At 44.0% G+C, this 16,557-nt stretch overlaps 1 protein-coding gene across 1 annotated transcript in view; it reads right to left on the bottom strand.

Moving 5' to 3' along the window:
• dnm3a (dynamin 3a) overlaps positions 1-16,557 on the bottom strand; it is a 270,163-nt gene that overhangs the window by 143,429 nt on the left and 110,177 nt on the right. Inside the window, exons 10-11 of the mRNA XM_041208391.1 lie at positions 14,499-14,637; positions 1,437-1,523 (exon numbers count right to left, since the gene is read on the bottom strand). Of these exons, the coding sequence (XP_041064325.1) occupies positions 1,437-1,523; positions 14,499-14,637 (226 nt within the window). The remainder of the gene's footprint in view (positions 1-1,436; positions 1,524-14,498; positions 14,638-16,557) is intronic.

Below are 16,557 nucleotides of genomic sequence, written 5' to 3'. Positions count from 1 at the left end.
CTTCCAGAACATATAGTTCTAAGATACTGCCTCAAGGCTACCTTAAACAATTTGATTTGTCCAATCTATACAAAGATCTAAATTGCCCATGATTATTGCAGTAATTTCTTATAAGCCCCATTATTTCTTGATTTCTACTCTGTCCTATAATGTAGCTACTATTAGGGCATCTATAAACAACTCCCAACTGTTTAACTTGCTATTTCTTATCTTCACCCAAACTGATTCTATATCTTGAGCTTCTGAGCCGAGGTCATTTCTCATTACTGTACTGACCTCATTGTTTATTAACAGAGCTACACCATCTCCTTTTTCTTTCTTCCTATCCTTCCTATGTGTCAAATACTCTTGAAAATTCAGTTCCCAGCCTTGGTCACTTTGCAACCACGTATCCATAATCATATTATGCCCATCTATTTCTACTTCCACAGGAAACAGCATTCCAGCCACAAAAACACCCATTGAACATTACTGCCTGTTACTGATTCAATTTTGGATCCAACTTGTCACATTCCCTTGGATCCCACGAGTTTTTAATTTTCTGACCAGTCTACCCTAGATGGGTTTGAGATTGAAAAGGAGGTGGTACTAGTTTGGCCTCAGCTGGAGTTCTGGGCGCCACACTTTAGGAAGGATTTGAAGGCATTAGAGAAGGTGCAGAAGAGGTTCACGAGTATGATTCCAGTGATGACAAACTTCAGTTATGAAGATAGATTGGAGAAATTAGGACTGCTTTCCTTAGAGAAGGCTGAGAGGAGATTTGATAGAGGTATTCAAAATCATGAGGGATCTAGACAGAGTAGATAGGGAGAAGCTGTTTCTACTCGTGAAAGGATTGAGAATGAGGGGCACAGATTCAAAGTAATTAGCAAAAGAAGCAAAAGTGATATGAGGAGAAACTTTTTTACAGAGTTGTAAAGGTTTGGAATGCTCTGCCTGAGAGTGTGGTGGAGGCAGGTTCAATTAAAGCATTCAAAAGCGATTAGACTGTTATCTGAAAAGGAAGAATGTGCAGGGTTACGGGGAGAAGGCAGGGGAGTGGTACTAGGTGAATTGCTCATTCAGGGAGCTGGTGCAGGCATGATGGGCCAAGTGACTTCCTTCTGCGCTGTAGCAATTCTGTGATCCAGTGATGTCAGACGTTGCCAAAATCCATGTTAGACTACATCGAATGCACTGCCACCAATGACCCTACTTGTTACTGCCTCAAAATTTCAGTCAAGTTAGTCAGACAAGGTCTTCCCTCAAATAATCCACACTAACTATCCTTGATTAATCTGTGCCTTTCTAAATGACAATTTATACTGTCTCTCAAAATTTTTTCCTGTAATTTGCCCATCACCAATGCTAGACTGACTGGCCTGTAATTACTTGGACTATCCCCTCCTTTTTTGAACAACAATATTTTGTAAAAATAAGCAATGATATTTGTTAACCTGGTTCTTTGTTTTTTCCTCTCTTTCTCGTATGTAGCTGGAAACAATCCTCTCCGTCTCTTCTCGCAGTTTTGGGTACCTACCCAGCTGTAAAGAACAGCAAAGCTTTCTTTTATTTAAATTCCCAAAGCGAATGTTTACCCATCTGTTGGTATCAGCCATCTTAAGGGTTTAACAGTAGGTTCATAGTCCTCATTGATTCCATGGTTGTTCATGTAATTCCACACAGAAAGCCAATTATTCACAGCAGGAAAGTTAAACGTGATTACATCCTGATGTGTGAGCTATGTTGTTATTACTAAGAGAAAGCATACCATAACATGCTTAATAAAGGAATCTTGCTCACAAACTCATTTTCAAAAAAGTTTACTTTGTAAAAAAATATTGTCTACACATGGAAATGATTCAGTTGTCAGTTAAGAACTAATGAGGCTTCAGCTGACAAAATCTTTCTTCAAACTTTCAAAGTGAAAAATTTCATATTAAATTTGACTTTCTATTTTCACGCACAATATGGAAACAAAATTTTCTCTTTAAATACTGCTGGTACCAAATGTTACCAGAAGTTTATGGTGATCATTATACCATACGTCAAACATTCTGTTAACTTTATTTGATTAGGTCTTACGATGTTAACCTAAGCAACAAATGTTGTCACAATTATTAAAGGCAGTGAAATCTTCGAAGACGAGATTATTCGGAGGATACCATGAGCTGACATTTAAAATAAAAGAAATATGCACAAAATTTTAAGTAGGGCTTATCGTATGCTGACAATTCAATTACTAAATGTTTACTTGCACTTGTCCTGGTATGACACCTTCTTGTGGCTGATGCTTATTAGACAACTGATGGTAGGAATTATAATAAATAATTTCTGTATGTGCCATAAATATATTTGAGTAAGAAAATAATAGCTATTCTCTAAATGGGGGGAAGTGGTGGCATAGTGGTAATGTCACTGGATTAATAATCCAGAGGTCCAGGTTAGCATTCTAGGGGCAAGGGTTCAAATCCCACCATGAAATTTAAATTCAATTAATAAAATCTGTAATTAAAAGCTAGTCTCAGTTATAGTGACCATGAAACCATTGCTGATTGGCATAAAAATCTACCTGATCTAGGGAAGGAAGTCTGTCTTCCTAGCAGGTCTGGCCTAGATAATCCACAGCAATGTGGTTGACTCTTTACTGCCCTCAGAAATGGCCTAGTAAGTAACTCAGTTGTATCAAACCACTACAAAGTTGAAAAGGAATGAAATTGGATGGATTGCCAAGCATCAACCTAGTCACCAGAAATGATAATGTCAACCCCAGCCCTGTCGACCTGGCAAAGTCCTCCTTAATAACATGTGGGAGCTTGTGCTAAAATTGGGAGAACTGTCTAGTCAAGCAACAGCCGGATACAGTCAGACTGACTGAATCATGCCTTACAGACAATGTCCCAGACACCAACATCACCATCCCTGGGTACGTCCTGTCCCACCGGCTAGAAAGTCCCACCAGAGGTCGCAGAACAGCGATATACATTTTGAAGGGGGTTGCCCTGGGAGTCCTCATCACTGATTTTGGACCTCATGAAGTCTCATGGCATCAGGCCAAACATAGGCAAGGAAACCTCCTTCTGATTAACACCCCCTGCACCCACTCAGCTGATGAATCAGTGCTCCTCCATGTTGAACATCAAGTGGAGGAAGCATGGAGGTTGGCAAGCGCACAGAATGTACTCTGGATGTGTGACATCAATGTCCATCACCAAGAGGGGCTCAGTAGTACCACTACTGACCGAATTGGCCGAGTACCAAAGGACATAGCTGCTGGGCTGGGTCTGCAGCAGGTGGTGAGGGAACCAACAAGAGGGAAAAAGTCTACTTGACCTTGTCCTCACCAATCTACCAGTCGCAGATGCATCTGTCCATGATAGCATTGGTAAGAGTGATCACCACACAGTCCTTGTGAGGCAAAGTCCTGCCTTCACATTAAGGATACCCTCCATCGTATTGTCTAGCACTACCACTGTGCTAAATGGGATAGATTTCAAAGAGATATAGCAACTCAAAACTGGGCACCCATGAAGTGTTGAGGGCCATCAGCAGTCTCGGAATTGTATACAACCACAATCGGTAACCTCATTGCCTAGCATATCCCCCATTCAACCATTACCGCCTCCCCCATTCAACCATTACCGCCAAGCCAGGGGAGCAACCCTGGTTTACTGAAGAGTGCAGGAGGGCATGCCAGGAGCAGCCTCAGGCGTACCTAAAAATTAGGTGTCAACCTGGTGAAACTACAACACAGGACTACTTACATGCCAAACAGCGGAAGCAGCATGTGATAGACAGAGCTAAGTGATCCCACAACCAAGGGTTCAGGTCTAAGCTCTGCAGTCTTGCCACATCCAGTCCTGAATGGTATTGGACACTTAAACAACTCACTGAAGGAGGAGGCTACACAAATATCCCATCCTCAATGATGAGGGAGCCCAGCACATCAATACAAAAGGCTGAAGCAATTGCAGCCACCTTCAGCCAGAAGGGCCAGGTGGATGGTCCATCTCGGTCCCCAGCATAACACATATGCCAGTCTTCAGCTAATTCGATTCACGCCACATGATATCAAGAACCGGCTGAAAGCACGGGGTAATGCAAAAGCTATGTGCCCTGACAATAGTACTGAAGACTTGTGCTCCAGAACTTGCTGCATCCCTAGTCAAGCTGTTCCAGTACAGCTACAACACTAGCATCTACCTGGCAATGTGCAATTTGTCCAGGTATGTTCTGTACACAAAAATCAGCACAATTCCAACCTGGCCAACTACTGCCCCATCAGACTATTCTCAATCAGCAGCAAAGTGATGGAAGGTGTTGTCGACAGTGCAATCAAGCAGCACTTACTCAGCAATGACCTGCTCACTGACGCTCAGTTTGGGTATCGTCAGGGCCACTCATCTCCTGACCTCATTACAGCCTTGATCCAAAAAGAGGCAAAAGAATTGAACTCAAGAGGTGAGGTGAGAGTGACTGCCCTTGACATCAAGGAAGCATTTGACCGAATGTGGCATCAAGTAGCCCTAGCAAAACGGAAGTCAATGGGAATCGTGGGAAAACAATCCACTGGTTGGAGTCAAACCTAGCACAAAGGAAGAAGGTTGTGACTGTTGGAGGTCAATCATCTCAATCCCAGAACATCGTTGCAGAAGTTCCTCAGGGTAGTGTCCTAGGCCCAACCATCTTCAGCTGCTTCATCAATGGCATTTCCTCCATCATGAGGTCATAAGTGGGTGGCCAGAATTTTACGTGAACAAAACAGGCACGCGTCCGACCTGAACTCATGTGAAATTGCGTGAGAAGATGTCAGGCAAGCGTCCCGACATCATGCGCACGCAATGATGTTAAGGTTGGCAGGCATGCATGGGAGTTGGAAACATGCCCACAAACACTTAAAGGGCCAATTAAGGCCATTAATTTACCAACTGAAAGGAATTTTACATTGTCCATGCGATTTTGCGGTTGTTGCACAGGCAACATGAATAGGTGGCCAACACATTTTCCTCGAGTTCTCATCCAGGGGCGGGATAAAAGGCCCCTTGAGCAAAAGCTGTGTCTCTTCAGGTTAGAGTTTTTTGCTGTGAAATTTATGCGACTTGAGAGGTTTCTCAAGCCTACAGTCATCGTGAAGCCCCTGGCTAATCTCCTCCATCTGGTAATGGATAAATGTCATCACCCATCTGAAGAAAATGCCAGTAATAAGCTTGATGCAACCGTGGACAGCTGATTCCGACACACCACACAGATACCCCACTGATTCTGGAAGTTGAGGACCACTGTGACCTTCAGAGCCAATGGCATATGGTGGCCACCCACGTAGCTGGAGGTGATCTCCAGCCCAATTATCTGGCATATGGTGGTGACAGTGTCCCTAGAGAGGCAGAGCCTCCTTCGGCACTGGACCTCGGATATGTTGAGGTAATTGGAGCGCTGCCTATACACCCTGGCTGTAGGGTAGTGGCATCTTCTGCCTTGCATTCACTGCTGGCCCTGAACCCCTGCATCTCTGCCTCTCTTCCCACAGGTCGCTCCCTGGGGTGCTGCCTGCGGTCACCTGGCCTCCTTTCCCTCCTCGCCCTCCCTCCTCAAAGGAGGTCCCAGCAGCTGAGTATACAATTCCCATGATCAGAAATGCACAAGGAACTGTCTCATGCACTTAAGGGTGCACTCTGCTGAAATCTTCAAACAAAGATGGCAAAAGTATTCCAAAAGAAAGCTAGCCACGGATGGAATTCAAAGAGTGCCATCAACTGCACTCACGTGGCCATCAAAGCGCCTGTAGATGAGCTGGGAGCCTTCTTGAACCATAAGGGGTCCCACTCAATGAACATTCAGATTGTCTGAGACCACAAGTCACAAATCTTGCAAGTCTGTGCCCGTTACCCTGGCAGCTCACATGGTGCTTACATCTTGTGACATTCACAGATGCCAAGGCTGTTCATGGCTCCAGTTTGTTCAGATGGCTGGCTCCTGGGTGACAAAGGCTATCCCTTGAAAAGGTGGCTCATGAGCCCACTCCAGCACCCAAGAACAGATGTGACGGAGAGATACAATCAGAGTCACGCATCCAAAAGGGTGGTGATAGAAAGGACCATTGGGCTGCTGGAGATGAGGTTCTGCTGCCTGGACCGATCAAGGGGAGCAATGAAGAATCCTCCAGAGTGCGTCGCACTTATAGTCGTTGCCTGCTGAGCTCTGCTCAATCTGGTTCTGGCAAGGGGGGGCCCACTGAAGGCTGAGGATCGCGAGGCAGCTCCAGATGCTGCGATGAATCTACTGATGGGTCTGATGAGGAGCCCAGGGAGACACGGGGTGAAGATGTGGAGGCAGACATCAGGAGCCTTCAGACATCAGGGAGCCTTGATAACGCACACCTTCAGCTAGGCTGGCATGCCATCGATTCCAGCTCATGTCAAAGGTCTCCGTACAAGACATCTGTGATGTGCAAACCCAAGACCCCAAATTCCAACCGCAGCCTATGCAATAAAGTCCAAAGCCCCTGCCGTCCCCTGCACCTTTCATAGCCATCATGCATACTCAGGCCATTACAACAAAATCAATCTTTGTATAATATTCAAAGAAATAAGCATAACATTTTCTGCTGTTAATGATCACACCATCAAGAGAGTTTTGAAATATGAATAATGTCACCCACAAGAAGCCCCCTTTGTGCTCAAGGTGCCTTAAACTTAGGTTTGCGGGTGCTGCATCTTGCTGACTCTGCTGTCGTGTTGGCCCTGATGACCTTGGCGGTTGTCCGAACAGGCCAGCAGAAACTGAGGGGGCTCCACCTTAGAGGGCGCATCCAGCACTATGGCTGGTAATTCCTCAGTCGTCGTGGCCTCATCAGATACGACAGTCACTGGCTGAGCGGTGGAGAAGTGCTGCCCTCCTCCAGAGTGCCCTGAGAGAAGCCCTCAGAGACGACAAGCAGCTTGTCCGCCAGCATGAGATTTATTTGAACCTCCCTGCTCACCACTGATGGATGGGCACCTAGCAGCGGAGACTAAGTGCCTCATCCATCTCTCACACTGGCAGTGACCTGCTGAGGTCGCTGCTAGTGTGTGGGCTTGCAGGTCCAAGCTAAACCCCAGAAACCCCTGATTCTGTTCCTGGAGCTGCTTCTCCATGACAGTCGTCACTCTCTCAATGGAGGAGGCTGTGCACTCGGTGCTCAGGGTCAACGCAGTGCTCACACTCTGCATGGACTCCTCCATGACAGACACCATGTCATGCAGACCCTCAGGGGTCCCCACCAGAACTCACCGCACATCCCAGCATGTTCCTAGTCTCCAGCAGTCCTCTAACCCGGAGCACTCTCTGCCTCCGCCAGCTCCTCATGCTAGTGTGCCATGCCCTCCCCACTGTGCACTGCCACTGGAGCTGACGAACTTAAGCTCACTGATGTGCTAGTCTCTGCGCTGGTGCCTGGTTCAGAGAGAGTGTGCGACGCGGGTGCAGGTGTGAGTGTGTCCTCCTCTGGGGTTAAAGGGGGATCCTCGGGGTCCCGGAACCCCTTGCGGATGAAGCATCTGTGGGCGGAAAAGAACATGTCAGTACATTCAATCATCACATAGTCGATGTGCATGCTAGGCGGGCTGATGAGGCAATGGAGAACTGCAGCATGATGCTATCTTGATTGGAGGATCAATGGGCACTCGTGCCTTGACATCTCCATTTCAGCTGAGAAGACTTTTTGATTTGTGATTTTTGCGCTCCCCGCTACTCTTGCATCTGTGCACTGCATTCTTACCTTCCTCAGAGAATCCTGCCTCACCACATCTGGTGGAACGAGCTCCGCAGTGGCATTCTAGCTCTAGGGTGTCCACCTCGTAGCAGCTGAGTACCAGGAGATTGGGCTCCCCACCACACATTCTTCAGCATACGCTGCATTAGGGCTTCTCTTCTCCTGAACGGGAAGAACAGATTTCAATATTACTGCTCCCTCTCCCTGCAGCACCATTGCAGGCTGGACCGCACCCACACCCTGAGATACAGGTTGCAGGGTGTGGCAGAGAGGCACACCTCAACCTTCAATGCACTCAGGCCAAGCAGTCAGACCTCCCAGGCTTGGCTGGCACAGACTTCAGTGAAATTTGGCACACACATTCTTACGCCTCTGAGGGTGATGAGGGGTGCCAACCCAAATACACATCTCCACGCATTTCCATGCTATCTCTGTACTTACCCTTGCCAATGCAGAAGATTGTTGAACCTGTTGCGGTACTGTATCTACATTCACTGCACCACGTGTTGCACCCTGATCTGGGTGGCCACCTCTGCCCATGCCTTCTTTGTGACATGCAGTGGCTTCCTCTGCCCATCCTTGGGCCTGGCACTGATCTCCTTTATGATGATGCCCAGGCACTCATCTATGAAATTGGGAGGGGGGCGGGGGGAAGAGTGCCTTCTGTACACACCAGGTGCTGTGGTCCTAACAGGTGCAGATATTTCTTTGGTCCTGTGAAGAATGCTCCCACACAGCCTTCCCACAACCCCTGCCAGCCTTCAGGGTGCTGCTCACAGAGTTTTCAAAGACCCCACTGGATCTGGCGCCCGACTCGCTCCCACCCCGCCTGCTTCTTCTGGCCTACCTAAGGACGCATTGCACACTGGGTGGGTCTTAATTAGCCAGCCAGCATGAAATCGCGTGGACAATGCAATCTCGCCCAGAAGTGGATTCTACATCCACTCCCCAGCCCACCAACTTCACACCCCTGACAAAAGCAGAATTGAGGCCGATATGTTCACAGATGATTACACAATGTTCAGCACCATTCGCTGATACTGAAGCAGTCCATGTGCATATGCTCCAAGACCTGGACAATATTCAGGCTTGGGAATAAGTGGCAAGTAATATTTGCACCACAGAAGTTCCAGGCAATGACCATCTTCAACAAGAGAGAATCTAACCATCATCCCATGACAGTCAATGGCATTACCATTGCTGAATCCCCCACTATCAACATCCTGGGGGTTACCCTTGACCTGAAACTGAACTGGATCAGCCATATAAATACTGTGGCTACAAGAGCCAGTCAGAGGCTGGGAAGTCTGTAGCAAGTGACTCACTTCCTGACTCCTCAAAGTCTGTTCACATTTACAAGGCACAAGTCTGGGTGAGTGCAGCTTCAACAATACTCAAGAAGCTTGACACCATCCAGGACAAAGCAGCCTGTTTGGTTAGCACCCTATCCACCACCTTAAACATTCACTCCCTTTACCACACGCATATAGTGGCAGCAATGTGTACCATTCACAAGATGTAATGCAGTAACTCACAAGGCTCCTTCGACAGCACCTTCCAAACCCACAACCTCTACCACCTAGAGGGGCAAGGGCAGCAGGTGTATGGGAACACCACCATCTGCAAATTCCCCTCCAGGCCACACACCATCCTGACTTGGAACTATATCGCCATTCCTTCACTGTTGCTGGGTCAAAATCTTGTCACTTCCTTCCTAACAACACTGTGAATGTTCCTACAACACATGGATTGCAGAAGTTCAAGAAGGCAGCTCAACACCACCTTCTCATGGGCAATAAGGGATGGGAAATAAATGCTGGCCTAACTAGCAATGTCCACATCCTGTGAAGGAATAGATAAAAATGTGTAATTATACTCTACAATGTATGCGAAAAGTAATCTCTGCAAACAAGAAAACCAGAGGGATGATGCCTGATTTGAGACTCTTGGGCCGCAACTGAGACATTCTTCCTATAAAACCATATCTCCAAGTCAACCATTTTCATTGTGGATGGTTGATCAGTGATGAAACAATATCTTTGTGATGTCAGTGTAGCATTAAGAAGGGTGCGTTGCATGAACTCAACCTATTCTGGATGCCACTGCTAATCAGCCAATTTTAAATGTCATTAAGTGAAGGATCTACAGGGAATAACATCGTAGGGGTGCGCTAGTTAGGCAGAACAGGTCTCAAAAGCATTGAGGTTCCTGTTCCTCACTTGAGAAATATATCTAGAATGGTAGAAAAGTTTTGAGTGCATAACATATCCACAAAAAAAAACCTGCCCCTGTAGTTGCCAAGTGACCACCACATTTTGCAACAACATGTTTTACTAGCCTCCATTCATATCATCACCATTATTGAAATTGAACTTTGTCTTCCTCCCAAAATGTCTGCATGTTTTGCCTTTCTGGCTGAGCAGCACTCAAAGGAAAAATGTTCAATTTTAGTATGTTTAAGTCTTGAACTGAAGTGAACTGTACTAGATACTCAAGCGAAAAGTCTGCTGCGTTAAGGCTATCATTATGTTGTTAAATACAGTTAGAACCAAAATAACAGAAGAAAACCATGGTGGCAACCATGAAGCTTAAAGTCAATGGCATGTTATTACAAATATTGTTGGAAGAGTGATGCATCTGGGATTCATATTATTCAAGAGGTTATTTGTCCCATAAAGCCCTGCTGCTTATACCACAAGTCCAAATACAATTTTTCCAAATTATTCAAAAGTTTCCCTAACAGATGAAATATTGGGGTTTTTGAGGTTACTAACAAGCAGCGTCGAAAGTACTAGAGTTTATTTGATAATATGTAATGACAGAATGCATTGTATGACATCTGATTACATGTATATCAGATAATGATCTAAACCTGTATCTGGTCCTTGAGTGAGGTTGCAAACAGTCATTTAATTTCAATTCCACACCCTGCTTAACCTCATTCCCCGATCCCAACAGCTCTATCTACCAATTACTTTGATTTCATGCTACAAAGAATAACAAATGAGCATACTGCGGGGGAGGAGGGGGGGGGGCTTCTTTGCCAACTTTGCCCCATCTCTCCTGAAGGCACTTGTTACTTGTTTGGGTTCAATTCCACGAGAATGCACTGCCTGCGGGTTGGGTGATCATCCTTCTTTGAAACTGGGGTTTTTTTGCCCGCTGCTTCAGGTAACAACAATAGCTCTCTCGGGCTTCACTCATGTTATTATGTCATCATAAACCTCAAATATCTTACCACCTTGCACATCTGTCAAGTATGTTATACAGTATTTTGAAATGGAACTTGTATCATTCCTCACATGGTCCAATAGTATTTGCCAGCATTGAGTGTGGAATGAGAATATGTTAGTCTAAATGGTAATAGACTTTCAAATATTATGTAACAGCTTCCATTTACTAGTCTGGCTAAGCGCCGTCAATCAAAATTTAGCTGACTGATCAGTATTTCATGAAATGGATAGTGGAAAATTCTATAGTGAGGATAAATGATTCACCAATTCCCACTGGCCAGTACATATCCTTTTTAGCCTGTTCTGATGTAAAAGTTACCAAACACTGCAAACTCTTGCTTCCATTCATTTCAATCCTGTAAGCGTAAAGCCACTCCTCTGAACTCCATGTGAAGTAAAACGAGAGTAAACGAAGACATTGAAATGATGCAGGAGCTGTTTGCAAAGTCTCTTAAACGTCCACAAAACTTGGATTTTTTTCCCCACTTGAGCTTCTAGTTGCTGTGGATTTGCCAGAGTCCAGAATTGTGAAAATGATACTGGTTATGATGGTTACATTGAGGGCACACAGTGCGAACTCCATGCAAAAAGGGTGCCCAGCTCAATTTTTTTTGAGTCTGTTACAGACGGGGGGGTGGGATCCATTCAAACAACATTCCTTTCCTCTCACCACTGGTCTGTAAACGGAAAGGTGTTCTGGATTGTTTCTTTTCTCATAAGCAGTGGGGTATTTCCTAGCCCCTCGGTTCTTGTGTGATCCAATTCCTAATGATAACCGCACAGCAAACTCGAGGTAGAATGAACTCAAAAGGTTAGTTTATTGCACACATTCAAAATGTGAGAAGGAGGGTTCACATCTTTACCGCCACACTCAGACAGTAAAGAGAGAGATAGAGAAAAGAAGGTTTTACAGGAGAGAGACCACAGAGGAAATAAATTTTGGTTCATGTGAGTTCGAGAGTCCAGAATCAAAGTCCTATGAGATATTCCTTCAAGGAGGTTGGTAGGCTAAAAACTGATGTAGTAAAATTTACTTTTCCAGTGGTGTTGACTTCACAAGATGAGATAGGCATGCAGAGAGAATCAGTCTTATAAGCATTTTCACATAACTTCCAGCAGAAGCTGTGTAGACGGGGCCAGGTGTTTAACTTTGGCAGAGTTCTTTTCTGTGTGGCTACTCCTCAGATGTTAAAGAGCAGATTGAACTATTCAGCTCAGCAAGGCAATATTACTTGTTCCACAAGCCAGAAGCCTAGGTCACATGACTCCCACCTCTGTACCAGATCTTTATCAAAGGATGTGTATCCAGCATCTGGAATTTGGCTGAGTCTCAAAGACTGCTAAATGTTCAAGTCATTATGATTTGAAAGGAATGTTTGAGGGGCCTTTTGTCTTAGCAGACCCTCTGTCTTCTGATGGCAAGCCTGGGTTATCAAATGCAACTGGTCTTTGTAAAGCTCTCTTTGAAGCTGGGCTGTGCAGTCCCCAGTCCACAGAGATAATGAGGAATGAGTTTTCCCAAAACTGTAAAGTGGCTTCTTTTGTTCTGAGGTCACAGAAAAACAGCTTCAGCCAGTTAAAGGCTCAAGTTCAGCCAAGGTCCAGTTTTAAAATTTAGAAATAGCAATGAATGTGTGTATGTATTTTATAAAAAATTACAGTGTGAGATTGTAGTCTATCACAAGTCCATGTCTGGATCAAGACTGTGATGAGTTCTGGAGACAAGTGGTTCTAATGGTACCTGAACTGAGTATATGTGAGCAGGTAACTGGTTAATGAATTGCTGTTTCATGGTGCTATTAATTATGTGTCATTAGTTTTATCCATGATAGGGAGGCCAATAAAGTGGCAATTAGCTGGTTTGGATTTATCCTGCAGTTTGTGGATAGGGCATACCTGCACTATAGGAGTTTGGCTGGGATAACAGTTAACTTTGGTAAATAAGTCTTCAGCACTACAGCCAGGGTCCACAGCCTTTGCAGCGTTGAGTGCACTCAGCCGCTATCTACTGTCACATTGTGTGAGCTGAACTGGTTGGGCTTTGGAATCAATGATGATGGGGGTCTTGGGAGGAGGTGTAGTAGTATTGTTCTTTTGGCTGAAGATGCTTCCAAAACTTCAACCTTGACATTTCCACTAGTGCTGAGCTCCATCATAGTTAAGGATGAGAATATTTATAGAGCCTCCTCCATCTGTTATTTGTCTGGTTGCCCACCATATTTCTTGACTGGGTGTCACAGGCTACAGAGCTTTGTTCTAATCATAGCTCCGGAATTCCCCCTTAAATGTCTCCAACTACTTCTCTTTCTTTAAGACTCTCTTTAAAACTTATCTCTTTTGTCCAAGCTTTTAGTTGCCCTTCCTCAGCTCCTTTTTTGGCTCAACTGCCCATTTTGACTGATAACACTTCTGTGAAGAGTTTGGGCCATTTTTATATGTTAAAGATGATGTACAAGTTGTTGTGACTCATTTCTATTTTTTATACAAATGCTTTGCATAACGTACTGTGCAGGAGCCCAACACATGCATGGTAGATGGCCAACAATAAGTTTGCGTCTCTTATCCTTGTTCATCACATAAACTCAACTATTTTTCTTTTATTCACAACGTATAATTATTTTAATCACATTTTAAATGTGTAATGCTCCCTAATATGGAAGAGAATGGGTCTTTCCTTGCTGTTGAATGGTCATTGTGATTTAAACCTATGAAAACTGATTTATCTTGATATAGAAATATGTTACAAATTTCTCAGAAAACCCTCAGGACTTCTGTAAAAAATATAGTTAAAAGATAATGTTTCCTTAGATGGCATATTAAATTTTTACCTGCACGTATATAAAGGAACATATAAAAAATGACAAAAACATAACCAGATGTGCCCAAATGGCTTGCTCCTGCTCCTAATTCGTATGTTCATGTTAGATTTTTGATTGACAAGGGAGTCAAATGGTATAGGGGTTAGACAGGAAGGTAGGGTTGAGGCCACAATCATATCAGCCATGATCTTATTATCAAATGGTGCAGCAGGTTTGAGGGGCCGAATGGCCTACTCCTGCTCCTAATTCATGTGTTCCTTTGTACAAACGGTAGTTCAGATGACAATGCAAGATGCCAAGGCAAACCTTGTACAGTTTTTCAAAACTGTCTGAAACTAAAGGTGTGTTTCTACTTGGACCACAAGTTATGGATTACTTCATAGAATATTAGGAGAAGCAATATAGCCTGAGAAAAGGCAGTAAAGGAATTCAGAGACAAGCTCCCTGGCAGCAGATATAACTCCCATACGAAGGCTGGGATTTTCTGATTCCGGCCATCACAGGACTGGAAATTCCCGCCTGAAGTCAATGGACCTTTGGCTGGTCCATCAAATTTTCCACCCCACCTGACAACTCCTGCCACAGGGGGGACCGGAAAATCCCAGCCTATGTTACTGCACGTGAGGATGTTTATTTTATCGATTGTTACAATACTTGTTCTATCATTGTATTGTTAACAAACTTGTACAAAATGAAAGTTCCGAATTTTTTTCTTACCTTATAACTACACTGTCTAACTGTATGTATTAATTCTTGGATAACCAAATCCACACACTTCAGGCAAGGTTCCTTGAGTTTCACAATTTGTTTCTTCACAATAGTTTCAAAGGCCATGTCAGGGGTAAACAAGCCTGGTCTGTAGGCATGAAAGACAAGGAGCAATATCAATCTTGAAATAGATGGCACTGAGAAAGACATTGCACTTGCAGCACTTACTAAAATTGTCACATCTTCCAAAGAAATCCTTGAAATTATTTTTGCATCCAGAGTATAATTTTTACATCACTCAGAAAAGGTAGAATAGCTGCAACAGAGAGAAAGTTGAACCCTGAAACAGGTAACTCAACCTAAATAAGGACAGGCTTAAACAAAAAAATTACAAATATCAAGTACATATTATATCATAGAAATCTTAATATTCTTTAGTGTATTTGTTATGATCTTGAAGGAGTCCAGTAACTTTAAAAAGAAATTCAAACTCCCAGTTATTAAGTGAAAGAATTACATTTCCCATTTTGAACAAAACCTTTTACTGTACAAGAATGAAACAAAGCAAGTGCTACCAACTTAACACCATATTTTCTTTTATTTGTTCATGGGATGTGAGCATCACTGGCTGGGCCAGTATTTATTGCCCATCCCTAACTACCCTTGTTCAGACAGTAGAGTGTCTGGAGTCACATGTAGGCCAGACCGGGTAAGGACAGCAGATTTCCTTCCCTGAAGGGCATTAATGAACCAGATGGGTTTTTACAATAATTGGCAATGGTTTTGTGGTCATCATCAGACTTTTAACTCCAGATTTTTATTGGATTCAAATTTCACCATCTGCTATGTGGGATTCGAACCTGGGTCCCCAAAGCATTTCCTGGGTCTCTGGAGTACTAGTCCAGTGACAATACCACTGAGCCACTGCCTCCCCTGTAAACATTTGTAAACATTTATTCTTTAAGCCTGAAAATCTCAACAGGGCACTCCCCATTCTACTTTTAGTTCATCTAAGAGTATCCTTTACTTTACAGGAGCTTAAGTGTTCCTTCACTTCTCCTGGGGCCAAAACAAAGTGTGCCACAGATCCCAGGAATACACTTTGATTCTCCTTAGTAATCTCACTATTCTCCGAGGTATAAGATTTCTTGGGACTCTTCCAGCAGCATCCGGGTTGACGACCCTCCAACTCTCCTTGAGCACCTCACTATTGTGGACATCCCAGCTCAAGCAAGGGCATCACTGCTTTCTTGCTCAATGACCAGAAAAACTCAGAATATACTCTTGATCTCTGATAGCCTCTTGGTACTGGTTTACAGCTTCTGGCACATTCTCTCTTTGCTTCTCAAAGCTGTTCCTAGGCTCCAGCTCCCTGTTTCTGTGAGAAATCGCAGATAAAACCCACAAAGAAGAAAAAAAACCTCCCTCTAATCTGTCCCCACACCATCCTGGCACACCTGGAATATCCCAGATAGAGGTCTAAAGTAAGTAACTTTATCTTGAGTATTGCTGAAAAAGAGCTTTTCGTCTTGCACTCATCAGAACACTTTCCCCAATATAAGGGGAAAATAACAATTTATACTGTTAGTCGTTTGTTAGTACAGAACTGCCTGCAAAGAACAGGGCCCTGTGCATTAATATATGTAGCTTCCAAAACACGTAAATGTGCCACACTGACAATGTTAAATGGGTTATCGGCATAATTTTTAGCACACTGAGGATTATTTAGCAAATGTTGACCAATTGTAGAATCACATCTAATATTGGACACTGTGTTTTGAGTTTTGCAAGCACCAGTTTTTGCAAGCTGGTTAGGTATGGTCTGTACCTTGCCCGTTGCGAACAGCGGAAAGGACATGCTGACAGAAATGTGCACACATTGCGCCTGTTTCAACTAAACAAAATATGTGATAGTCATTCACTGGTTCATTTCTCAGGGCAATGCCTTGACCAATCAAAGTCAAGCTGCCTGGTTAAAAATTTCAAACGATGCTTGACATTAACTGATGCATTAACTGGTGCGTTTTGCAAGCACAGGCTGGTTGGGACATGCTGTTTGATACAATCC

Source organism: Carcharodon carcharias, chromosome 16, assembly GCF_017639515.1.
Source record: "Carcharodon carcharias isolate sCarCar2 chromosome 16, sCarCar2.pri, whole genome shotgun sequence".
NCBI classification, from domain to species: Eukaryota; Metazoa; Chordata; class Chondrichthyes; order Lamniformes; family Lamnidae; genus Carcharodon; species Carcharodon carcharias.
Note: the sequence above shows the minus strand (reverse complement) of the source record. Positions and strands in the feature narration are given on the sequence as shown.